We start from the raw sequence: 27,221 nt of genomic DNA, 5'->3' as shown, positions 1-27,221 counted from the left end.
ATTATGTAACTATTACCTTGAGCTTTTCTCACTACTTCCGCTTCTCCCCCAGAAAAGGTCATGCAGTGCAGCAAGACAGTTCACTGGTCTGCATGGCAGGGAGAGAGCAGGAATGTGCCATATCTACTAAGATCCTCCGAGTAGTCCTAAACTGTTCATCCTGGTCTTCCTGGCCCTGACCCTCATGGTGCTGGTTCACCTCTACCTGGTTCTGCCTGTCCTCTTGTTCCTGGTACTTCTGGGGATCCCGCTGCTGAGCTTGGTTCATTTGCTGGTTCTCCTTTTCCCCTGGTCCGTCTCCCCTGCCCTTAGGTTGGCCAGGTACCTCCTCAAAACATCTTGCTCAGATTTTAGTTTTTTAGTGGATTGCAGAGTTTTATGCTGGGATCAGGAGTGGATGCAGCTGAACAAAAAAAAAAGAGTGTCAGTGGGGATACTTCTTGAGAATTCTTTTTTTTCTTTTTTGCCTCTGAGCACCAACAGCCTACCCAGCTAAAACAATAAGGTTAAAGCATTGTTAGGGATATGTTAATAGTTAGCGTTAAAGCACTTGTAGGCCATGGCGGGTGGTAATTTTAGGAGAGAGGGGATGGATGGGACATTCACACACACATACACATACAGACTCACACTCATTCATTTACACACACACACACACACAGATCCATTCACAACACTCATTAACAAATATTCAAACAAACACGCACACAGGCACCAAACATTAATTAAAAAAAAAACACACACACACTTACCTGCAGCCCACCCTCGGAGGTCCCAGGGGAGTTGGGACTGCTGCCTTCCCTCATTAGCTGGATTTAGGTCAGCCAGTGAGGAATGGCAGCAGCCCCAGTCACGTCTCAGCGTAGGATGGGGTCAGCGAGACTGCTGACCCCACTCTGTGACGATGTGTCACTGATTGACACTCCACCCTGGGTGCTTCAGGGCTTGAAACTGAAGCACCCAGGTCAGAGTCAATGAGTGACACTATCCCTTCATCACCAAGGGAGAGGGCCTCGAGGACCTTTGCTGTGCTGAGGAGGTTGCGCCCACAAGAGCTGTGACATCATCAGTCTGGCAAAGTTCAGCTCAGGCAACCAGGAGCCTGCGAAAATATCACGTCTAGCTCCTTGCTGCCTGACCTGAAAATAAGGAGTGTCTGTCAGGCTGACCTTTGCTAAGCCTGACAGACACTCTTCTTGATAGGTTAAAAGGTAAGGGGCCATGGCCCCTCAGCCCCAAAGGACGGCCCACGGCTGCTTGTAGGAGAGTTATGTTTGTAATCTTTGGTCACAATTGTCCCTCCAAGTGTGAATGGGAGCATTTTAAGTAGAAACCTTGTCTCATTTTCTTGTACAGGTTACAAGAGTGCAGGTACCTATGTAGGAAGCTAGGAGATGGTGTAGAGTGTGTCCATGGCTCAGCCTGCAGAGGAGGAGACTGAAGGGGTGATTTATTGTTAGTCCACCTGCATGGGTGGGTTGTGATGGAAATGTTTTAGTGGTTCAGCTGGTTGTGTACAATGCAATAAGTGCCTGATGGACATTGCCCAGCAATAGCTTCTGGCCCAGGCACCCCCAGCAGAGAGGTGGCAGAGTTCAGACAAGTCATTTTGGAGGGTTTCAAGCTTGTAATGAGCCCTCTGACGACAAATCTTACTAGATCCTCTGGGTCCCATGTCCAGAACTGGTCACCATAATGGCAGGCAGATTGTCCATGGCCACCATATTTTTGCAAGAACAGCAAAGGCTGAAGTCATAAGGACTGCTTCTGGAATTTGGACCCAGTGGGATTCCACACAACACTAGATAATTGGTACTGCAGATTCTAATCACTATTGGTGCCAACCCATGGGTGAGAGGCTTAGGGGTAGGAACTGAGGACGCATCTATAGGAAGGGCATCATTTCTCCTAGGTAGCATACCACCCTGCATAGATAACATCCTACCTCTGGCCCACCTCAGCATATTTGAACTTTTCATTTACATTAAGTATTACTGCCGTCAAAGTCCTATTGTTTTTTATGCCCCATGTGACAACGGCCATATGGTGGAGTGTAAGTAGCATACTTTTCCTTCTCCTGTCCACGCCAAGCCACTTTATGTATCGAATTTTTTTATTATTCTCTAAATGAAGCCTGGCACCTTATTTTAGACCTCCACTGTAAAGATGAGTAATATATATAGTAATTGTTAAAAATAATTTAAGTTTTCTAAAACTACATGGTGTAAACTTCAAGTTGATTGTGTTGATCTGGGATGCATCGTTATGTGTCGTTAGTTCAATGAAAGGACATTATTGTAAAATGATGCTGACTACTAAAACAGAGAGCTACATGGGTAATTTTGGAAAGCCACTAGAAGGCAGCTGAGGCAGATGCAGTAAATTTTACAACCAAACATATGGTATAAGGCGCCATCAAAGTTGAGTGGTTAACTGAAGAGGTATCATTACCCTGACACTTTCCTTCCCACCCTCTTCTTGAAGAATCTGATTCCAATGGAGTGTCTGCAACTAATCCTGATAATCCTTTCTCCGAAAGCCTCCCTGAATTAACCTCTTCATCTCTTGCAGCCTCCTTGAGATTATCTTTTCTTCTGCAGCCTCCCTGAGTTAGGGGGTTATTCCAACTTTGGAGGAGGGGTTAATCCGTCCCAAAAGTGACGGTAAAGTGACGGATATACCACCAGCCGTATTACGAGTTCCATAGGATATAATGGACTCGTAATACGGCTGGTGGTAAATCCGTCACTTTTCCGTCACTTTTGGGACGGATTAACACCTCCTCCAAAGTTGGAATAACCCCCTTAGTGTCCTCTTCTCCTGCTAATCTCCTCTTCGAAGCAGTCTTCCTCAGCCAATTTCTTCTCCAGCAACCTTCTTCAACTAATCTCCTCTTCTCCTCGAGTCTCCCTGATAAAAACACTGCTTCCCCTGCAGCCTATCTAAATTAATCACTTTTCCTGCAGCCTCCCTTAGTTAAACGCCTCTTTCCCTGCAGCCTCCCTGAGTTAATCTCTTCTCCTGCAGCCTCCGTGAGCATATTTCTTTACCTCCTGCATCCTCCTTGAGGTAGACACTTCTTCCCCCTGCATCCTCCCTGAGCTAACAGGCTGCAGCCTGTCTGCTAATCTCTTTGACTGCAGTTATCCTGATATTCACCTCATTTCTTGATGGCTTTATAGATATTCTTCTCTTGTCTTGCACCTTCCTGAGCTAATATCCTATTTTCGTGAAGACTTCCTGAGATATTCCCCTCTTTGCTACAGCTTCCCAGAGCTAATCTGCTCATCTCCTGTAGCCTCCCTGATATCCACAACATCTACTGCAGCCTACCTGCAAGCTAAGTATAACAGGTGAAATCTGTTCTTAGACCAATAGTTCCTCTGTCGCTCCAGGGTGGACCCAATAGGCATTATTTGGCTTCCTGCACCCAGGGCATGCCATGAGATGCGCCTCTGTCAGCCGTGGTGGATCGAAGGAACATTTATCTGATTACCTATAGCCAGAGCCTGCCATGTGTTGTTTCCCTGTCACCCTGGACACTGTGTTTGGTATTTATACTGGCTGTCTGTAACCAGTAACACAGGTGATTCCTCTGCTGCTCCAGGGTGGACTGTAGCAAACAAAGTGCCTGATTTAGATCTTGGCGGACGGGTTACTCCGTAACAACAGTGATGGATATCTGGTCTGCCGAAATCTAAATCCCATTATAGCCTTTGACGATTTAGATTTCGGCGTACTGGATATTTGTCACCGTTGTGATGGAGTAACCCCTCCGCCAAGATATAAATCAGGCCCAAAGTTTAAAATGTGCCTTGCATTGGCAACCCTTGATGACAAAGTGGTGATGTCATTTACAATGTGGACTATAGCCTCAACTGCCCTTTGCCGTGGCTTCTGTTCTTTCAAATCTTTATTCCCACACTGTATCTTCACTTAGCCTAATGTGTTTCTACTACAGAAACGTGTATATGTCACCTCAGCAAACTGCTGCCTCTATTTCATAATTGAGTACTCCTGCGGTTAAATCATAGATTATCTACACTGGGGTCTCTGCCTCACGCAACTGGACCTCATTGTCGCATGGTGGCTTCCTACTGTCCCTGGAGTTAGGATTTTGGTGCTCTTGTGTTGACTCAATATGATGCTTCCTTGTAGTTGGCATTGCCCCAGCTGTAAGGATTCTGCTGCTCCTGGGTTGACTTCTTTTCTGGTTCTTCCTGTTCTTCCTTGTGGCTTAGCACTGTTATCAGGGCCGTCAATTCTGTCACTGTAGTACCGCTTTTGTTTGGTGATTTATGCTTCCATGACTGATTGAATGATATCGCGCATGAACATACGACTCGATATGCGATCACCTGAATCACTCTCTGCATAACTAACTGCATAAACTCTTAATGGACATATGGTTTCCGCACACTGCTTCAGTACCTCATTAGGGGACGTAAGCATTATATAAGTACTTAATCCATACCAAATTTGAAGCATCATAAAATAACATAGAAAGTTAATATTTCTGCCTTAGAGCATGATGTGTAATGTTAAGGTCACAGGTTTGTGTTTTTAAGTAACCTAGCTCAGTGGGTTAATAATGTTTATTTATTTTATTTAAATTTATATGGTTTTATAAAGTGCAACATACACCCAAAGTGTATCTTGGTGTTAAAAAGAGCACTCACAGGAAATGAGTGCCTACGGGTTCGAAGGCTAATTAACTTGACTGAACAGGTAGGGCTAAAGCCAGGTCCTTAAATCTTGCCTGAACTTCAAAATAATTGATACTGATTAAATTGCTAAAGGGAGGGAGTTCCAGTTGGTGGAGGCGGCCACTCAAAAGCCCCACCACCAGTGGTAGACCCTCTAACGCTAAGAGTTTGTATGAGGAACAAATCCTCAGAGCTTGACGAATTACTTGGGGAGGTGTAATATCATTGTTTGCTCAAGTGTGTGAAAAGCACTCGTTCTTTCACAGGAAACCAGTGCAAAAAGTTCAGAGAGATATTAATATTATCAAGTCCATGAAACCCCAACAATAATCTGGTTGTAGGGTTCTGCATCAACTGAAGCTTTTGTGGGGTAATGAGAGATGGTTAAATAAAGTGCATTACAGTAGTCAGTTCCTGCTGAGAAAAACAGATTCAGTATTTGCACTTTAAGAGAAAAGGATAGACAGAGAATCCACTTTGAAGGTTCAAAGAAGCAAAAACTACTGAATGCATTTTGTTGGTCAGGGTAAATTAAAACCTAGAGTTTTCACACTAAATAGGTAGTGGTTTATTTCCCCTGATGTGCTCTTCCTGACCTTCAACTTTTCCAAGCCAGGACACAACTTGGACAAAATGTGTTGATCATCTGTTAAAAGAGGCATTTGAATCCGCCCTCAGCTTGCTTCACTCTGAAGAGAAGCGCACATTCAATGTCTGGTAGTGATTCTCACAGACCAACTCGCATCCTGGATCCGCCTCAAGAAAAGCTGCCGGATTTGCCTGTGCTCCACCACTGGGCTGCAGGATCCATGTGCACCGACAGAGACAGCCTATAAAGTTCATCCATGACCATAGCGTGCCTGCTTAGTACAGTGGATGGAGTTGAACATTATGTTTTTGTGCATTGGGCCTGGATTTACGTTTAAATATATTCTTCTGGCGTATTTTGTTTTCCCTTGAACTCTTTGTGATTGCATTTTCCCAACCTCATACCCATGGCTAAAAAACAGAGAAACAACCCCGATCACACATCTGATCCATAACATGACATCGCTCTGCCACGACTTTGAGTCCATAATCCCAGATCATTTTATCGAATCTCTCACAGGCAGAACTACATACGTACTCGGTTTTATGATAACACTAATGATCACTACATTCCGGGTCTGTCTACTCTCCTTTGCTATGAAAGGACTCCACCTTGTATCATGTGACACCCCGTTTCCTCCTAATTCTTCATCCAGGTTTTCTTTTGAACTGCGACCAATGGGCTTCGCCAAAGCTTGTTTCATTGAAGTGCCTCGCAAGATCTCTTGTAGAAATGGGTACTTGGTCGAGGCATGGCACATTAGACTTAAAAATCATGGTCTATTTTTCCAATTCTTACTGCATACAAAAATACTGCTTTCCAATAGAAAGACAAGCGCAGATAACACTAATTTCCCTGCACTCTGTGGCGTTTTAAGCAAGGCATGCCTCAGTCAACTAAAAGCAGACTGTTGCTGACAAGACAACAACGTGGAAGATGAGTTGATTTGATAGTCTTGTGTTTGCCCCATCCTCTGGGCCCGCAACCACCAAAGGACGGATACTTGGGAATGCTACATGAAAGGAGTGGGCTGGGTAAAGGGGCTGGGAGATCATTACATCTGTATGCAGAAGGTCCTTGCAGTCGAATTTTCAATAAGACCCAACAGTGTGTTCAGTTCAGCTTATTCGTATCTTAACATTCGAACTTGTTTTCAATTTTGTTCGCCAACTTTTTAAACAGAACACAGATGCAGACCTCACTTATATTGCAGGTGCAACAATGTAATCGTGTCAACAGAGTTTACTTATGGTTAGTAAAAAAAAAAGTGCACCTTTCTGTACATCGCGCTCATATCACGGGCTCAGATTGCCATACATTTCATTTAAAAATGTTCAGTCTGGTAAAAATATAAAAGATGTGAAAAACATAATATGCATTTACCTCCTTTGTATCAACAATATTTGTACTTTCTTCCGTGACGTAAATGTCGCAAAATTGGCTCTGAAGTGCTAGAGGAGGGAGTAGGTCCGGCAGAAGGAGGTGGGGCTGGCAGTGGTACAGAGGACGAACATTAAGGTAATGCGTCCATTACTTACGTTAATGGCATTACTCCTAGTCCTACTCCTCGCCTTCCTTCAGACCAATGAGGCTCCCTGCCTCCACAGAGCCAGGCTGCCGGAGACGGACCAGGCCTGGCCACCCCTGCTTGGAGAGCCCGAGAGACAACCACCTCAATCATGTCCTGAACCTCTTCTCTGGACATGAGCGGCGCCGAAGCCCCCACCGGAACCTGGTGGCCCCCAGGCGTGGAGAGGGGAACCTCACCATCCACCCCTGATGAAGAGGAAGAGGAAACAATCCTACGTCTTTTGGCAGGTACCTTCGGCATGATACAAACAAGAAATGCCAGCCATAGGACCCCACCCCTTAAATAAAGGAGAAAAGTCCTCCCCCTAAAAAAAAGAACTGCAAATGGCAATACATAAACAATTAGCCAAAACCTTTAAAAACGTGGGGAGAATGCCCGTCCTACCACCAAAAATGGCGAAAATCCAAACCGGCTCATCAGCTCGTCCCTGCGAGCCAAAGATCCGGAAGTTGTAGCCCCAGCCGCAAAGAGCCGACCGACCTCGTCAGCTGACTCCCAGGACGCGTCTCCTAGGCAGCCACGCCCGCCTCCCAAAGACGCGACCACCAGGAACCCTCCCCGAGGAACTCCGCGCCTCGAGGAGAGCAAAATCGAAGACCCCCAGGCCCCGCCATGGAGGACGAAAAAGAAGGTAAGTCTAGCGGGGCTAGACAAAAAAGAACAGGAGGTGGTGGGGGTGGGGGGTTTTAAGGGGAAGGGAGGGTCTATGGGGAGGCAGGGAGCCTCATTGGTCTAAAGGAAGGTGAGGGAGGGACGGGAGGGAATGCAGGTTACGTTTTGCCTGTGTAGGAAACCTGTAGGCGACCGACTCTATGGTAGATTGCCCACGACGTTACAGGAAGGTGTTGTCAGCAGCTTTGCGGCAAAGATGAGGCTCTGCAGTGTGTAGCATACTGCTGACTGAAACAGGTCCTGTTGTTGTACAATTGTAAATAGGGTCCACAATATTACAGGATGGATGGTGGAGCCGTAAGTAGGGCGTGGTCTACTAAGGTATCACCATAGGACTGAGGTTCGGAAGTGGTAGAGCAGGAAAGACGGTGTGCACTGAAGTGACCTTGTAGGACGTTCATTGTACAGCAAAACAGTAGCTGAAGTGGCACACCAGGGAGCAGGGCCTGCAGATTTACAGGGGAAGTGAAGAGGGCATTGTTTCAGCAGGACGTAGGGCCTGTCATGCAAACCCAGAACCAGAACACTACTTGACGGGAACACCTGGACAAACGTGACCAACACATTTCTGCCCCAGTGGCGCCTGATCCTTCAATTTTGGCCAGACACAATATATTATAGCAGATCTTCTTCTCGGTGTGTTAAGCTGGTTGTTTTACCTTACTGTAAAGGGAGAAGTAAGCCTAGAGAAGTTTAGACAATCTAAGTCCAAAAGCGATATGATGTAATTGTTGGTGACTCCAGGTGTTCGAATAAGTATCCAAGTGCTGCAAAATGACTGGGTGTGACTCACCGATCAGGAGAGGTATCTCTGGTTCAAATGTACTGACAAAATGGAAGGGACACGGGCAGAACACCTGCAAGGCAGGCACAAAGATATTTGTGCATGGGCAGACTACAGGGGATAACACGGGATATAACAAAAAGGTATAAAAGGTATTTGTTTACAAAACATGTAAAGGAATTAGAATATAAACAAGCAAATGTTGGCAAAGATAATATCCCAGTATGGCAAAGCAGATACCACCATACTGGCAACGTCTTGACATGGTGTTTATCCTCCAGTTCTCCAGTGCTGGAGCCAAGCTGTAGAACTTTATGGGATATTACACCGGGGGGAAGGCCCCAGCTTGTACAATATGGATCTCGGAGGTGCAGACCAGTAGGCTAGTAGGAGAATGCAAGGCCAAATGGAACTTGAGCAAGGGCCACCATCAAGTGCAGTGAGTACAGAGCTATAAAGGGACATAATCAGATATTCTCAAGCAGTCAAAGGAAACAGGCTTTATGCCCAGCACTACAAACAGCAACATCTGTGGTACAATAAATTGGGAAACAATCTGTGAGCAGTGAATGCCAATCTGTCTGGTAACCCAGCTTAGTAAGGACATTCTTCCTTCTTTAACCAGTGGGTGACTGGGAACAGCAATAAAGTGCAACCATTCTCTGAAAATATATGAAAACACACTGAACAGGACACTGGGCAGTAGTCTTCACTCACAGGGATTTAGGATCAGCGGATACTACCCTACTGGAGGTCAACTGCCTTCGAATATTCCATGTCTCTGCAGTTCCCTAGAATGGGAGCAACACCACATATGCAAGGGGTGTAATTTAAAACCCTTAAAAATCTTACAGGTTTATGAATTGAGATGTTATGTTGCAAGATGTAGAACTTGTTACTGAAACAATGAATAAGCTCAGCCGGAGTGGATTACAGCTGAGCAGTCCCTTAAAGAAAGATAGCTCTGGTGTGCACACTAAAGTTCGGAGTCAGAATATCAAGGGTTCTAAATATCAAGGGCAAAATATAAAAAAAATATTGACAGGTAGGTAAGTCTGGATTTTCTATACCTATACCACATATATGTACCCACGCTGTAAATATCTCCAAGATATGTAGATGTGGAGTTAGGGTTAGTAAATCTATACTTCCCTATATACACTTACCTTTTAAAATGTTGTCTCTCGATATTCTGCCCTTGATCGCGTTCATACTGGTATTTTTCATGTCGATTCTATTTAGTACAGTCACAGCTCTTGGGAGGCTGGGAAAAAAGTGCAGGGCTAATTTACTTAATGGAGGCAGTCTAGGCCACCTTCAGCTACCATGCAATGTAAATGAGAGATAGAGTTGTTATCTATTTCCTGACATCAGGACACCATGTTTGACTTCCTGGTTTTGCATTAGACAACTTATTCTATGTTTGCAGGTGTACTGATGAGTTGTTCCTATGATATCATATGTACGCACATACCACATAACTGTTTTTTTTACAAGAAAATCCCAAGACTGGAAACATGGTGTCCTGTTAACACGCCTCTAGACTGCAACCTTAACAAGCATTTGCAATGTAATGGGTCTCACATTTGCTCGAGTTAGAGCTATTGGAGTTGTAAATTCCTAACTGGACTTTTCTTGCCACATAAATTGAAACTGCAATGTAAAACAGTTGACATAAGCAAGCCAACTCAAATCACCACGGCCGCCATGAGCACAAAGTAGAGACACAAAAGGAAAAAGAAGTTAACTCGCAGTCAAACGTTTTGGCAAACATGCAATTATCCAAGTAACAGGGTTGATAGCTAAGTCGGTAACAAAACTGCCCCAAGGAGGGACAAACGTAAAGCATTTACCAATGATGATAAAGGATTTTTGAAAGCCCATGAATGAGTGAAAGTGATGGGTGTGCGGTGGGCATGGTTAAAAGCCCACTGATAGATTACAACATGTCAGAGCGCTTGCGCGCTCGGCATAAACAAGAGGAGCAGCATTTCTCACTGAATTTGCCATCTAGTAGGGAGTTACTGCTGTTCCCATGATTGACTTAAAACTGACAACCATTCAGAGATAAGGTGCCCTGGAAAGGTTTCAGGTATTCTCTAAGAATAATAACCTTCTGCTTATATGAGATATAGTCCCTGCTTTCTGTTCTGAATTGGAGGGGAGGTTAGAACCTAAGGAGTGCAGAGCAGTGTCCAATGCAGCTGGGAACTGGGCACTCCCTGCCAGCATCCCCACCCCTTATGCACAGGAAAAAAGAGCAGATCCTGCCTCTGAATGAACAAGCAGCCCGAATGCTAACTCCATCACAGAAACCATCAAATCTTAAACAAACACGAGGGGTGAGGGAATAAGGCATGAAGCAGAAGCACCAGAAGCGCAAAAACGACACTGAATCAACAAACGCTCAAGAAAGAAGAGGCCATAATTCAATTGGAAATATGGGGAACAGTTACAGAAACGTCTTGTTAATCAAAAATAACATGAATTGCTAGGAGAAGAAAACGTACTGTACTCAAATGAATGCATGAACTTTGGCCAAGCCAATGTTTCTTTTAAAGCCAAACTTTCAAACACACTGAAATGCCAGACGAAATGGGACGACAGTTTGTTTCATTCTAGGCCCATTGTAGGCTCACATTATAAACAGTGTGTCGCAGCCCTTACAGCCTTTTAGAAGAAGCCCTGCAGAAGTTCTCCTAATTTCCACACAGATCAGAATCACAAAGGCAGCTCCTGTTCCAGGACGGTGGAGTAAAAGAAAAATGGCGTATTTTTGACTTTCTTTTTTATATTTCTGAAACATCTGTTCTACAAATGTTCCTATTGTGGCCCCACATAATGCTGTCTTGTCCGCACACGCCACAACATTCTGAATTCTTCGAAGTAACCTATCCTCTATTAGAATTATAGTGGGGAAATTAGGCCCTTTCACATACACATTTTAGATCTCGGCAATTATTCTCTCAGACATGTAGCTCTGAATGGGAGGAGGGACAGGAAGTCTGCCACGTTTCCTGTCTGACAGGAGCACAGTTTGTTTTCATTGGCTTATGCAGCATTCAACTGCCTGCCCTGCTACGGTCCTGTTTCTTAAAGTGAAAGTACATAACAAAACAACAGTATTTCCTGAATTATAATCTCATGAGGGTGGGGGGTGTGCTGCCCCTTGTCAACCACGTTCTGACAGATTAAGCAAGAGGACCAACAGCTATTACAGGATTACCCAGACCCTTTCAGTCCTAGGCAATGGGCAGCACATTGTGTTGGATTAGATTTTGCGGGGTTCACTTAAGGGCCAGCAGCATTATTTAATACTTGCTTAGGGTGGGGTTTTGATCTCACACACTAGCTTTCTGGCCTATTGATTATTGTGCATTCTCCTATTACACTTCACACAACATGAAAACTTGGATAAAGTAGCCCCATTTGGCAAGTATTTTTTGTTAATAAAAATCCTTGCGATCCAGGTGCCTGCCACTTGGGTCAGCCCACAAGGGCCGAAAATAAAGAGACAAACTCCTAAGGGCTTTGCTTATTCATTGCGAACTTATGCACTTGTGAGATTCTCTAACCCGGCATACAGTGCGGCACCCGAGTGTGAAATATTTCACCTTGAGGTTGCAGGTGTATGGTACCTTTTTTCAGTGGGCAATGTGACATTTTTGTGGCAGCTTAATGTTCTGTTTACAAAAACATCAACACAATTGGCTGATGTTGTGTTGTGTTTGTGTTTGTCTAGGCGCCAAGCTTTAAATCCTCCCTAAAATCTACATGGCTGTGTGCTCCATATCTGCTGATAATATCATTGCGCCTTTGTAATCAGACAGCTTTAAAAGAGGCAAAAGTTATAAATGCGCCTAGAAATTTTAACTCAGCAGGGAGAGTTGCCTATTTTACAGATCCCAGTTTCATCTATACATTTCAGATGGCATTTGGGGCAGCCACTCTTGCTAGTAAAATACCCAAGTGAGGCAAACACTTCCTGGTGACTTTTGCTATGGTCTGCAGGTAATGTGTTGCAATCCTGGCAAACCAGTCAAGCCTCTCATCCTTCCAAGATTGGTAGCCTGAGACACAATACATCTGAGACACAATACATCATTTAATGGTAACACCTTATTTTGGCAGCACAAAAGAATGGCAGAAACTTTGGCATGAAGCTTTATACAAAAACACGTTAGTACTTCAAGAAATGACTGAATGATTAAAGTGTGTGGTAAATTTCACAAGAAGCTGCTTTACAATCTGAGATCTACTCTACCACCACTCAAACCCTATAACCTGAAGACATGATAATCTTGAAAGAGGACGAGCAGGGATTAGCCCCTGATTGTAACCCTTCCCTCATACTTACAATGCCTTTACAATATTGTAAGCTCTATGCTCACCTTCTGGTACCGGAATGGAATTGGCGTTTGAAAATATTGAAGATTTCTAGACTAGGGGTCGATAGTTTTGGAAAACACGAAGGGGCTGATCTAGATCTCAGCAGATGGCGTACTCCATCAGAAACGTGACAGAAATCCCATCCGCCATATTACGATCACCATAGGATATAATGGGATCGTAATATGGTGGACAGGATATCTATCCGTCATGTTTGTGATGAAGTATTCCCCTCTGCCAAGATCTAAAGGAGGCCCTCAACCATAATCAGGAAAAATTCATAGAGGACTTTTAGGCCAGCCAAGGTATCAGTGGATTTAGCACAAAACGTCAACGCTATGTGATTGTTTGTTTCCAAGGCACTAAGAGCTACATAAGACAAAAGGAAAAGGGGCTTAGTTCTGTGCCAACTAATCAGTGCTGATCTAGCTTACAAGGATGTAAGACTCTGTAACTCCATATCCCCGGGGCCACGTAAAGTCTACACTCATTGCAAAGTCAAAGGATGTTATTATTGAGCATCTGGCAAAAGAGTTTATGGAGTCCCTAAAAATCCTGGGCGGTGCTAGTAAATTGGCAGATGGCCAGTGGAGGCCTTTGTTCGAGAAGAGGTGGCAGTCGTGTCCAGGAATGCAAGACCGGAGCCTGCCTCTTCTGCTGGTGAAGGTGATTAAACAAATATTTAATCTTAAATACATGATTGAGTGGATGAGGGGTGACATCTTCATATGCTTTCTTGGCCTCTTGGACACCGATGAACCAGTACAGAAAAAAGATGTGTGCAAACTAGTGTATAAAAGTAGTTAATTACATGGCTACAAATGTAAACAGTCTATCATATCTTTCGCTATTTAAAATAATTTCCTCATTAGTTTCTTCTAATTTCAGAAATAGTTAATAAAACAGATTTATATCATTTTAAAGGTCAAAGAAGATAACAATGTCCATATACTATTATATCAATTCATAATCCATTCATCATTTCCAAATGGCTGCATGTACATCACAGTGCATCTGTACAGTAAATTGCTTACCTGAAAACATTTCATCACAAGCACTGAACCACGTCAGCTGTGAGGCTTGTAGATTTATAAAACCAAATAGGACCATTAGGTTTTGACTCAACGTGGATCGGGTTTTCTTTGTGCAAATCATTGCTGCAAATGCAAGTACAAACTTAACTCCAGTGGCTAGATCTTTATCTCGAATTGAGGTTTAACATCAACTCATCAAGAGTAAATTAATGACAGTGAAGCACATTAGACTCCACAATAATGACAGAGAATAGTATATTTGCAAAACCATGAAGGTTTATTGCCGTGTTAGTAAAGTTACAAATCAAATTAGTCATAAATCAATAATCACCCTAAATAAATGTTGTTCTGTATGGTCCAAAATGAGTCAAAATAGTAAGTACATAGTCCAGTTATTTAAAGTTGTTTTATGCAAATCAAATACGTTTCAGTTTCCCCTGAAGCGAAACTCCCTAAGACTAAGTTAAGGATTCACATGAGGCTTGGGTAAGTTAAATAGCAGGTATCAGCAAGTAAAGACTCTAAAGGCAGAATCAAATACAGATTCAGCTAAGCAAAGACATGGATGTACTCAGGAGTCTAACGCTATGATCAGAACAAGATGTGATCTCATGACAGCAGAAAGAAGCATCTAAACCTAGCTAGCTTAGCAATGCACAGTTAAAACATATAGGGGGTCATTCCGACCCTGGCGGTAAAAACCGCCAGGGCCGGGGTCCGCGGGAGCACCGCCAACAGGCTGGCGGTGCTCCTTTGGGCATTCTGACCGCAGCGGTACAGCCGCGGCCAGAAACGGAAAGTCAGCAGTGTACCGCCGACTTTCCGCTGCCCATGGGAATCCTCCATGGCGGCGCAGCTTGCTGCGCCGCCATGGGGATTCCGACCGCCATCCTGTTCCTTGCGGTTTCGGCCGCCAGGAACAGGATGGCGGTATGGGGTGTCGTGGGGCCCCTGGGGGCCCCTGCAGTGCCCATGCCAATGGCATGGGCACTGCAGGGGCCCCCGTAAGTGGGCCCCACTTTGAATTTCAGTGTCTGCTTAGCAGACACTGAAATTCGCGACGGGTGCTACTGCACTTGTTGCACACCTTCCACTTCGCCGGCTCCATTCGGAGCCGGCTTCATCATGGAAGGGTGTTTCCGACTGGGCTGGCGGGCGGCCTTTTGGCGGTCGCCCGCCAGCCCAGTGGGAAACCCAGAATGACCGCCGGGGTCTTTTGACCGCGGTACAGTCTTCTGGCGGTTCCCGCTTGGCGGGTGGCTCCCACCGCCCGCCAAGCTCGGAATGACCCCCATAATTTTCAACAGTATGAAACACTCCCCACATTTATCAGAGAGGTGGAGCCAATCAGATTCCAGCATTTCCCGATAACATGGTTTCGTCCTTCTTCCCAGACATTACACAAAGGAAATTTACAGCTGCGAGGCCTTCAAATGACATCTCGTAATAAGTTGATACACTGCGGTCAGCTTGATCCAGGCACAGGTGCAGAAAAATTCAATATTCACTCTGTAAGCAACACCTTGTGATAACAGTTCTCCCAGAAACCAAAACATTTGCAAAAATGTAGTTGATTCAAGCTACTGCAGATCGGCTCCTGAAACAAGAGAAAGAGTGAGGTAACACAGCAGTCAAAGGACATTTGCAGTGTTAGCATAGGTCGTTTAAACTGAGGCCTACATTACTTATGTCTAATTTAACATGGAGATCATTAACTATAGTCAGTCTTAGCATGAAAATTACACTAGGTATGTCCCTATATGAAATGCAGATTAATATGTGTGTTTAGTAAAGCGAAAAATAGTGACAGAGCGTCACTAGGGTCAAAATGAGTCATTACAGTAAACTCACTCATCTTTTTCTATGATGTATAATATCAAGTGACAACACCCTGACACCTCATTGTATGCAGAGAAGTCAATACCTGAGGGAAGTTATTACTGTAGAGAAAAATAAATAAAAAATACATAGTATTGAAATAAGTGCTACTTTTTAATACACCAGTGGTGCCCAACATATTTCCTTAGACTGTCAGAACAAGTACTCGTAAAAGGTAATGTGTTTTTTCGCCCTCTTTAATTGTTCGGAAAATATAACGCATGACAACACGAGTAGTATACCAGAGCAGTAAAACACTTGTATGTATTATTTTACAATAACGTGGCCGAATTAGACTCAAAACATTCTTACCACTTAGTCACTATTCCTGATTTGTGAAGCCATACAGCATCTCACTTATTGGACAGCCATTAATGTATAATGACAAAAAAACATATGTGATCTAAAATATGTATGCTAATAATATTAGCTCCCATAGTGGGTACACTTAAGCTTATCATGCATCAAGCAGCTTACTCGCAGCAAGACTCACCTGGCCAACAGCCTAAATGCCAACTTGCTTTTACATATGGGGGACCAGAAGCATAAGTCACATGCAAAATAACAACTAGACCACTGACCAGTACTGTGATGCTAAGACGTGCTTCATCCTCCATTACGTACAACTGCTGGTCAGAACAACAACTTCTATTCCTTTAATGTAATTTCCACATCAAACGTCCACTGTACCGCTAACAGTTTCTGCACATTTTGGATTACTTAGTGCAAAATTACATAAAGCTAATATCTGGACCAACCACTTGGAACTCGGTGACGTATCATGTATCAAAAAGAAACAATAACCTACTGTATATGCTAAATAATTCTAGGTCCTCCATTATTAACAGCTATTACATATTACTAATAATGATACTAATACTGTACTGTGACAGCAATCTAAACAAAAAAATGCTCCCACTAAAGAAACAGGTCAAGGACTACTGACCTATATAGCTTTAAAAATTGTTTGGTTTGGAATTGTTATGGTGACCAAATACATGCTTTCATATAGCATAGTCCACAAACACATATATAACGGATTCATAAATATACTGCCCAATTCATTAATTCATCCAGTTCAGGCAGATCCTGCTGTGAAAGATCACAAAAATTCCTCTATGTACCCAAGTTTGTAGCAGTCTATCCAGGGTATGCACACTATTCCCATATGCACAGAGCAATTTACTATGAATTCTGTTTAAAAAAAATCCTCATGTGCAATATGTCGCAAAAAATAATTCTCAAAGCACAGCAAGTACGCATCGTTACAATGCAAAGTTATGCCCGAATTTGACTGTGTTCAGTTTTTAGATCCATTTAATCTATTTTTTGAATGCTAGAGGCTTATTAACATTAGTGCCTCTTTTTTTTAAACGAAGTACAGTGACAACAAAAAAAAAAAACATAACTCTCCCTGTTTCCTTATGGTTTTCAGCACGCCATACTGAATCCTCAATTGGCATCGTAGAGTATGCTGTCATACTTTCTGTGTAGTCTTTCTGATGTAGCATACGCACACAGGCACTCTATACAACAAATTATGGGCCAGATGTACGACGGTCAGTTTTGCATCTCGTAAATTGCGATTTTTAGCGACTTGCAATTTGCAAGTCGCAAAAGCTGATGTACAACACTGTCTCAGGGGTCGCAAGTGACCTGCCTCATTCACATTCATGAGACGTCTCAATTTGCGACCCATTTGGAAATGGCCAGCACACACAGGGATTGTGGCCTGCTGGGGTCAGCAGACCATCATGACTGTGCATGTTTTAGATAAAGCAGTTTTAAAAAAAAAATGCAGCCCGTTTTCCCTAAAGGAAAACGGAATGCATTACAAAGAAAAAAAAAATGAAAGGTTTCCTTTTCATTTTTTCTGAGTAGGCCCTGAAAAAATGCTGTCGACCCCATTCACAAAGGGGAAGGGGTCCCCTGGTAACCCTCTCCCATTTGCCAATAGGTTATCACCAGTTTAAAATTGGTGGTGGGTGAAATTGTTTGGCGACTGCAATCCTGGTCGCAAAACAATCATACATCCCCCTGCGGCTCACTATTAGGAAGGGACACCCTTGGCACAACCCTTCCAAATAGCAAGCCGCAAACCCTATTTTGAGTTGGTAATACTTTACCGACTTGCAAAGTAGGGTTGGTGCATGGTACAAGGCATATAGCAGTCGCAGATTTCACCGTTTGGGACCGCTGAATAGTTGTGTACATCTGGCCCTATGTTCTTACTGCACAATGTGTAGCAAGTATCCATTCCTTCTCGTTAACATAAAAAAGATTTGAGATTGCCTGTCAGGCCAGAAGCTGCCAATAACCACACTTAAAAAGACGAGGTTAAGGCCCCACAATTCCTTGAAATCTCTGTCATTACAAACATTTCCGAAAGTGTGACACAGTCATACTTTAAGTTTAGTTTTTTCTTTACGTGTCAGTACGGCCTCGTGATTAAGGACCAAGTGCATGATGTACTAACCGCTTAGTTGCCCATGTACCACCAATTTCAAAGTTATCACAAGGGCTTTTTTAAAGAAGTTGTACAATTCCCTTGATATGGAGGAATTGTCCATATGGCAAGTTATCCCTGAAATTATGTGTACATAAATGTCCATCACCCACCTTAATAAGCGGATCTAAAAAAACTAGTACAATCATAGTTCACTGTATATGGTTAATCTAGGCAGCATGAAATAATCCACTCCTGGAAACAATGCTCAGTACCTCGCCATACTATGAAAATATCATCTGTATGTTTCTTTCACATCCTAATGGAGACAAAAAGGATTATCACTATCATTGATGCTTTCCTCCTAAAATTGGACCACATATAAATGGCCACGTTAGGACACAGATAGTAGCAGGCCCCTTAATTTGTTGGTGGGATGGATTATAAAAAAGAAAGTAGTTATTCATCAATGCCAAGGTAGTACATTTCACAATAAAAGCAGGAAGGACTCGGTCTGGATGAGTTTTCCCGATCCACCTCTATTACACTTAACACTTGAGGTTGGGGAATGTTGGAATATACACAGAGCCGTTGCTTGCAGGGGGAAAGGGGCAGGTTGGTGTGTGTCGAGGGAAGGGCAAACAAAAGAATAATAATAAAAAAACTTACCTCCGCCGTGCCACTCCTCGGTCCTTACAGCAGGCACAGGCTCCCAGTCTGCCCTGAGGCCAACTCTAATGCTGCTTTAATGCTACTGTCATAAGTTTGGCTGAAGCGCCCTGGCTTGGCGCTCCAAAGCAGAGTGGGAGCCTCTGCCTGCTGTCTCCAAACAGGCAACACAGTGCCGGTTTGGAGAAAGCCCAGTGCGCATGTGTGTTTGGCTGGCCCAAGTCAGCCAGCCAAACATACATGCCCAGTGAGGGGAGTGCTGTGCACTCCCCTACTGTCCCTGTCACACCCCATGGCCCGCCCCTTTTACAATAAAACGATAAGCAGAAGTTATTATCGTTTTATTGTAAAAGGTTTTTAAAAGGTTTGCAGCTGCTGCTGCTGGCTGGGGGGCAACGCTCCTCCTCCATAGCAGAGGAGCTGCATCTGAATACACACAATCTAAGGGTCCCATTATGACCCTGGTGGTCACCAGACCGCCAGGGTCACTGTTGCAATCGGACCGTCGCCAAAGCGCTGCCAATTTTCGGCTGCCAGATGGCCTGGCGGTGTTGGTGGTCCCAATCCGCCAAAGGATTACGACCACTCTCTCCCCCAGCGTTTTTATGGCGGTTTCCCTGCCATGTAAATGCTGGCAGAGATAGGGTGCCCAGGGGCCCAAGAGGGGCTCCTGCACTGCCCATGCACTTGACATGGTCAGTGCTTGGGCCCCCCAAGCCAGCCCTGTGTGATTTCCGTAACGGGTGCTGGTGCACCTGATGCACAACAGCATTGCCGCCGGCCGTACTATACAATGTTGTTGTGCGTTTCCCGTCTGGCCAACGGGAACCTCATTATAGGGCCAGCGGGAAGGAGACCGCACTAGTGGTCTGCTGACCTGCGGGAGATTGGCGGGCGGCCTTTTCCGCCTGCCAAATTCCTAATGCAGGGGTAAATATTTAATGTGACTAAGAAATCTTGGAAAGGATCTAAATCAAAGCCTTTTGTTTTATGTATGGCCACGGTATCTGTCTACTTATATATGGTTTGGGGTCATTTCGTACCGTCCGATAGAGTTTAGCATTAGACAACAGCTGTAAACTCTCAACATTGCAGTTTTCTCTGCTTGGTACAATGATAGCACCAAGCCTTGTCACGTGGTTTGATTAGATGTAATTGCCAACATTTTATTGTGTGTGATTCATTATAAAACAGATTCAATTTCACATACTTTTTGAAAGAGTTTGTCCATACTACTTCAAAATAATGTAATCTCTTTTCCTATCTGCTGATTAGCTGGAAAAAGTGGCCTAAATCCATTGACATCTATTTTAGCTTTGGATTCTGTCTTTGAAAAAAGATATTTTAGTCTGATGGACCTAAAAAGTGAAACAGCTCTATTCTGGTTTGAAAATAGATATTTTCATATGTTGAAACAAATGTTAGGCCTTTAGTTAAGAGAAATATCTCATATTAATTTAGAACGTGGTTAGAAAGGTCGAGAGTCTTATTGGCCTCATTCAAATGATCAGAATTAAGGAAAAAGGGGTTTGTTGCCACTCGTACTATTGACTGCAGGTTTGGCTTTGGCCCGGAGTATACTGGTACCGGTACCATTCTTGTTGGCCTCTCCGGCTCCCCATACATAGCGTAGTCTCTCTCCTGGCCTCACTATAAAAAAAAGGCTGTTGATTGGCCCGAGTGTTTGTATATTAGCAAGATGTAGAAGGGCTCACCCCAAATAGGACGTAAACTTGTAGAACACTGACAAAACATACTTCACTTGTAGGTAGGTGTAAATGTTCACTTAAAGTGGGCCTTTAAATTTATAATTTGTGTTTTGTGTTTCAGATGCTGAAGATAACAATATTGTGGTAAGTTTGAATCTTGCTTAAAGTAGTGAAGTTGCAAAGGATAATTCTTCCAACTTGTTCAAAAAGTTAACCGATTAAGAACATTGGCCCCTGTTGCAGTCCATCAGTGTAACAGTATTATTTTAGCTAGCTTTCCCGTTCCCTTCCAGGCTTTTTAAGGCATAGTTGAGTTTAGCAGTTTTTTTGTTTAGAAAATGTGTGGGGGTTCATGCATGGCAACAATTGGTCTAAGAACTCGGGAAGCTTTTTACAATTCATGGTCGTGAGATGTTGAGTTTCATACGACCCTCACCAAATAATGTTTATTACGGGGATGAAATGTTATGTTTCCGTTCAAAATTATGAAATGTCACATCATAGGTAGTTCGTGTAGTCTGCATGCCACCTGCAAGCCAGTGTAAAGTGTGAAAATTACTGTTGATGGTGAACTTAATGAAATTAAGCTGCTTGATTGTGTTTTGCTGTGCTGTCATGTGCTGTGTAGTGAATTGTTCTTGAAGAGACCAGGGTGCCCTAGAATTGCATACAGGATAAGCCAAGCAGTTATGCACCGTGCACTATGCAGGGGTGGACATAGAAGGGGGTTCAAAAGTATTTCTGCTCTTGTGTTGGTATTGCATACCAGCAGATCCAGGTGTCATGGGGGTTTCCAGAATGCAAATGTCTTACCTCCTGCGTTAGCTGGCACAATAATGCACACAATGGGCAGAAACAGAACCGGCATCACCCGAATTAAGACGAGTTTAGCTGATCTTATTTCGGGCAAAGAAACACTGCGAGCTCCACACTTCAGGGATCAAAGGAGTTCAGGTGTAACGTTCCCAGTAACTGCAAGGAAATTAACCTCGATGCACGGAGTCTTTTTGTTGGCTGAGCATAGGCTGATTTCTTAATTGGTGTATTTGGTTGTTGTTAACCTGTTTCACTATTTATGTATTTTGTTATGAAGTTCATATATTAGAAAGTGCGTAGGGCAGGGGACCCTAGCTTCCAGATGTGATTCACTGGGGGTCCACAGAAGTCAAAAGTATAGTCATCCTTTTTAAAATTCTATTGTGTTAGAAAGTGAGACAACAATTTCAGGTTATTCCCGTGCCATTTTACCTGACTTCCTTGGAGTACATAAACACATCCTACAGTTTTGATATCTGGGGGCTAATTAAGAGTGTGGCGGTCCTCTGACCGCCACGCCTGCAGTGGCTGTCGGAGCGCTGCAGTTGTGGCTTTCTCTGCCGGGATCGGAGATCCCGATGGGCTGATGGCGGTGCAGATGGAATCAGCCTGGGTGGCGCTGAAGTCAGCGCCACCCTGCTGATTACAACCTGGTTCTCCACCAGCCTTTTCATGGGAGTTTCACCGCCATGAAAAGGCTGGCAGAGAAAAGGTGCAGGGGGCCATAGGGGGGCCGTGCAGTTCCCCCTGCCCAGATCCTTAGTAATGTGCACTGTCTTCTGTGCAGACAATGCGTAATACAAGGGCATTGGTGCCCCCTGCGGGCAGCAGCATTGCCGCCGACTCGATTACAAGTCGGCAGCAATGCTGCCACCACTTTCCTGCTGGGCTGACTGGCGGAAATCTTGGTTCCCGTTGGTCTTCCCAGCAGGAAAGTCTTAATGGGGCCGGCGGAGAGGTAGCCAGCACAGTGGCAACCACCCAATCGGGAGTTTGGCGTACGGGTATTCCCGTCCTCTAAACTCATAATCAGGCGCATAGTTTGGAGAGTGTTAGAATGTTTAGGTATTTCTAAAAACAAGTGTCAGCAAACTCTTTTTCTTGCCAAAGTTGGTTGACTATTCCTTTGCATTTATAAGGTACGAAAGTAATAGAATGGCAGTCTGTAGTTGTTGGCTTTTAAAGTAATGCTTGCCTTTTTTTACATTAAGGAGCCTAAGACAATGCTAATGACGAAAATGTACAACAAAAAAAACAGATAATTCCTTTACTAGCTGGAAGGTCTTTAAATCTAGAGCTAAAATGCAAGATATTCTTCCCTTTCCTGGGCTTAACCGCCATCAGTAGCTAGTAGTGATCCTTGGCACGCCAAAGCGACAATGCGTTTCGGCCCCTGAAACAATGGCCAGTGCTAAACAATAAACAGGGAGCTGTCACACTAATGCAAAATGACTGCAATATTTGCAAACCTGTCATTATATTTTGATAGAACAACTTTTTTCATTTTCCTCCAACTTTTCTAACCTAAAAATAAAATACTTATGTGAAGTGGAGAAGTACTTTTGCAGTAGAATGTGGATGCTTTGAAAGAGTAAGGCAGCGGTAAAAGGGGTGGGTTCAAGAAATAAATTGACAAATTGATGTTGTGAGAGGTACACTAATGTTCAGGTTTCACGGTCTTGTTTATTCAAATTAATTTTACTTTTAGCTTTAAACAAAAGCAAACAAAAACTCATATTAAAATAACAAATTCATGCACCATGTGCATCTAAAAAGGTCTTTAAATAAGCAGATCTTAAGACAGTTTCCAGTCACATCCGGCAGATACTGAAATTCCAAGGCGTACCTAATTGTCTTTTTTAGTGTCATTAAAAACAAACTTTTTAAATACTGCCTCCTCTATCTGAAGTTTGCAGCAAATATATAGAACGAACCATCTTCCACTGTAATCCGACATAAATGGCTGTTTTATCCTCTAGTGGTAATGTATTTTCAGCTGCCCAAATGTAATTCTAAGGAATGGATTCCTAAGAGGTAGATAAACGAAAAGCCAATGCAATTTAGGCAATATAATTATTTCTAAATATCACTGTGGACCACATTGTATAGGGGGTGAGCATTGGATGGTGTTCCAACGCCACATGAAGAGGGAAATGCAAATACTTTCCCAGGCACTCACAGATAAATCCATAGTGCTTCAATCAACAGCAGTGTGTACCCAACAACCTTTTCCAAAGAATATATATATTCCCCTTTACATTCTGTTCTCCTTTTTTGCTCTAAAATGTGTTGCATCCTTACTATGCAACTATGTGTGTCTCTCTCAACTCACTATTCTTTAATAACAATTTTGGGAGACTTCAGTATTTGTTTTAATGATTTTACCAACACCTTTTGGAAACACCCAATCAAAATCTTCTACACCTAGGCCAGATCATGACTATCTTTTTAACCTAATGCAAGCTATTCTCCCCAAAAAATGATGCAATACGTCAAGTCATTTGATTCATGGTGGTCAGTTACAAAAACAAAATCTCAAAAAACCTTTTCTTTCATTAAGAAAAAAATATCTACTTTGCATGCAGGCCAACAACTTCTTCTTGCAGTCAAAGCATGACTAACTCAGACATATCTCTTGAACTTAGAAATCCAGAGTCCGCACACAGACGTCTTCTCTGTTATCTCCTTTCCTAATCCACACAAAGAGCAGATCCTGCAAAATAAGCAAAACATTAAAATACAAAAACATCAATAACATGGCTTTTACAGAAGAGTATTGTGCCAGTTTTTAAGAATACTAAAAAGCTATCCCATTAACTAAGAGAGCTTATTGGAACAATAACATTAATAAAGATTCTAATTATTTAAAAACATTCTTTAGTTTAGCTACACCCACCATCAACACTGCAATGATCTGTTCAAATGTCAAGCCATCCCAGGCACTCTGTAATTATCTTATCATTTTATTCTGTGAAAAATCAAAAAAGTCATGCATTATTTTGCCATGACTGCTTAGCAGCCTGAGATTTCACTAGAGATGAATGAGCACCAGGGAGTTGAGTTTAACACCCTAACTTTTCAACTTCAACAGATATCAAGTCTCCTCAATTCAGACCTCTCTGGCCCCCACTGATGCTGTTAGGGAGCCAGCTCCTACAGGGTTCCTTAAGCATTTCTCTGATCTGTCTGCCCCTTGTATCCAATATCATGTGAACTTTTCAGTACAATAATCTTTGGTTGCTGAGACTTAATAAAAGAAAAAGCTTACTACACCACTAATCAAACACCCAATTTGCTACTTCACACCTATAACAAATCCGTGTGAAAGTAGTGCTACATGGTACGAGAACCCTATGCCTTTCCTAAAACTAATGAATTAGCACTGTTGGGTTTCTGGACTGTCACCTATGAGTCATGGAGGAAGGTGATGCCACAGATCAGGTCATGCTTGACCTTACCACAGCATTTACTAACTTGGATCTCTCCATAAATTGGAGTGTTTGACCACCATATTAAAAGTCTCCACTGCTACGGTAAACTGCATCAAATCTTTTCCGTCACAAAGAATACAACAGATGAAACTGAGTCCATTTCTGTCCGAACCTGCACTGTTAAATATGACATTCCCCATAGGTCTGTCCTCTACCCTGATCTGTTTAATCTTTATCTGCAGCCTTTATTCAACATTGCACTTAACCTTCAGGTTTCTTTGCAAACCTGTGATGTTGATTCACAGATGTACATCAGGTTCTCACTAGATGAAAGGCCACATTTGGCTCCACAAAATCCCCTGACGATCTTTCTCATTGGATGACATCTATAATTCTACCAATAAATCAATCCAAAACTGAGCTGACTATTTAATCCACAACAATCACTCTTCTATACAAGCATTAACCATTTTAACCTCTTCAACCTACATTTAGTCCCATCTCACAAAGTGAAGAATATAGATTTTGGTTTAGATTGCAAAGCCTTGCTGTTTACTCATGTGGCTATGTTGGAGAAACACAGTTACTTACAGATCACAAGAATCAAACCACCACTTTCCTTTGCACTCTGCTCATATCACTGCACTAGTTGTGATTACTGCTATTAATATCTCTCCAGACTAATGTAGTGCTCTCTGTTCATGATTACCTGAATAGCTATAGCCAGAAAATCTTTACAATGACCACATTATGGAATGCAAGAAATGTAATATCCTATGTCCAGTTTACAAGTGTCTTAAGAAACAAGTCTCTAAATATTTAACTCATAAGATTGTTCCTTACTCTGCTACATGCAGTCTGCTCAGAAAGGATACATCTTTAGTTGAAAAAACAAAATCTGAAGTGAAAGGTCATCTCTTGTGGGGGCTGTTGGATGCCCTTCCATTTCAGAAAAGTACATCCTTTCCTCCAAGCCGTGAGGCAGAAACTGAAGAACTGGTTTGTTTGAATAAGAAGATATAAGATCTAAGATATAAGAGACTGTTTGGGGTAGCAGGTGCTATATATATATATAGTCAGTGAATCAGCCAGTCAGTTGTCACCATCCCTGAATTGTAAATGATATGTTCCCCCTGACATTTCAGAGACTAACGTTACCAAAATCATTCAATTACTAAACCTGTTATGCACATCTGATGACATACATGATGCCAAGAATAACAATTTCAGCATGCTCATCCGTGACTCACATCAAATGAAATTGGTAAACTCACTTTCGAAAAGACAAAGGCTAAACGACAAACCTTATCAAAAAAGCCATTTGTTAAGAGGTCTATGCTCTTTGCAGAAAACCATGTGATTCTGTGCAAATCACTTGGTCTTGCTTTTGTTTGAAATGTATTTGTAATTTTGTGAAATGTAATGTAATTGTGTAAACCCAAAAGTGTAAATCTCCTCTTGGTGTGCACAATCTTATATCATCTCCCAAGAACCCCTATAAAGCACTGGACTCAACTATGTCCCTGCTAGGTTTGCAGTATATAAATATCAATACATACACCCATCTCCCCCATTGAATTAGCCAAATGTTGAATTTGGAATTATGGTCAACTATGAGCTAATCTAGAAATGATGGCCCTCATTATGAACATGGCGGTCCGGACCGCCAAATAATGATCCAAACGAAACACATGCATCCCGTGAACCACCCACCGCCAGGAGAGGAGTGCCGACAACAATGGCAGAGTCCTCCCACAGGCCGTCAGAAAGGCCCAACCCGCCCATCAAATTATGAGCCACCATTCCACCGCCAGTTCCGGGGCGGAAACCACCGCCACACAAAGCCAGGTGGAAATGAACCAAATATAAGGAACCACGCACCGGAGCCCCAGAGAACGCACTGCAGCAGCCATGGATAGAGAGCTGCAGATCATGCCAGCCCTGCTCCTTGCCATATACCTCCACGACCAAGACCGCCGACAAAGATGACAACAGTAAGTACCGCAACCTACAAAACAAGGGAGGAAAGGGCACAGTTACATACCCACCCACTCCACCCACACTGCAACGCCCCCCCAACCCTTCACAGCAGCACAAGTCATACACCCCACAGCAAGAGGTACTTACCCGACACAAGCCTAATCCAACTTGACCATAGTACATACAAAAGCCCCACACCCATAAAAAAGTGAAACAAATGACCAGGGTTTAACGGCGTGCAGCCCAAACACAGGCCACACAGAAACTTTAATCACAAGCTCACAGTCCAAACAGGGCCATTGGCCAGTCCGTATATTGACAATTGTCATGGGCCACAACGGGCCCAACCTGACACCCACAAGTGCTTGGTACTTCACATAATGGGGCACCATATGGGCATCCAGGCACCTCACGGAAGGGGGGCAGGGGTGGTGGATGTGGGGATTTTCGGCGGGGTGGGCCTTTGACTTTCTTCGGGAAGGAGGGGGGTGGGCTTCTCCTTTGAAGGGGGTGGGGGCTGTTTGGCT

At 43.3% G+C, this 27,221-nt stretch overlaps 1 protein-coding gene across 2 annotated transcripts in view; it reads left to right on the top strand.

Moving 5' to 3' along the window:
• The window catches only part of PECAM1 (platelet and endothelial cell adhesion molecule 1), a 302,864-nt gene that overhangs the window by 234,191 nt on the left and 41,452 nt on the right, over positions 1 to 27,221 (top strand). Inside the window, exon 15 of one of the 2 annotated variants that reach the window (XM_069199932.1) lies at positions 20,589 to 20,611. The exons of the other annotated variant lie outside the window; for it this stretch is intronic. Within the exon in view, the coding sequence (XP_069056033.1) occupies positions 20,589 to 20,611 (23 nt within the window). The remainder of the gene's footprint in view (positions 1 to 20,588; positions 20,612 to 27,221) is intronic. 2 annotated transcript variants of the gene reach the window in all.

The sequence above is a fragment of the Pleurodeles waltl genome, chromosome 7 (genome assembly GCF_031143425.1).
Source record: "Pleurodeles waltl isolate 20211129_DDA chromosome 7, aPleWal1.hap1.20221129, whole genome shotgun sequence".
Classification (NCBI taxonomy): Eukaryota; Metazoa; Chordata; class Amphibia; order Caudata; family Salamandridae; genus Pleurodeles; species Pleurodeles waltl.
The sequence above is the reverse complement of the archived record's forward strand: the minus strand, read 5'-3'. Positions and strand labels throughout refer to the sequence as shown.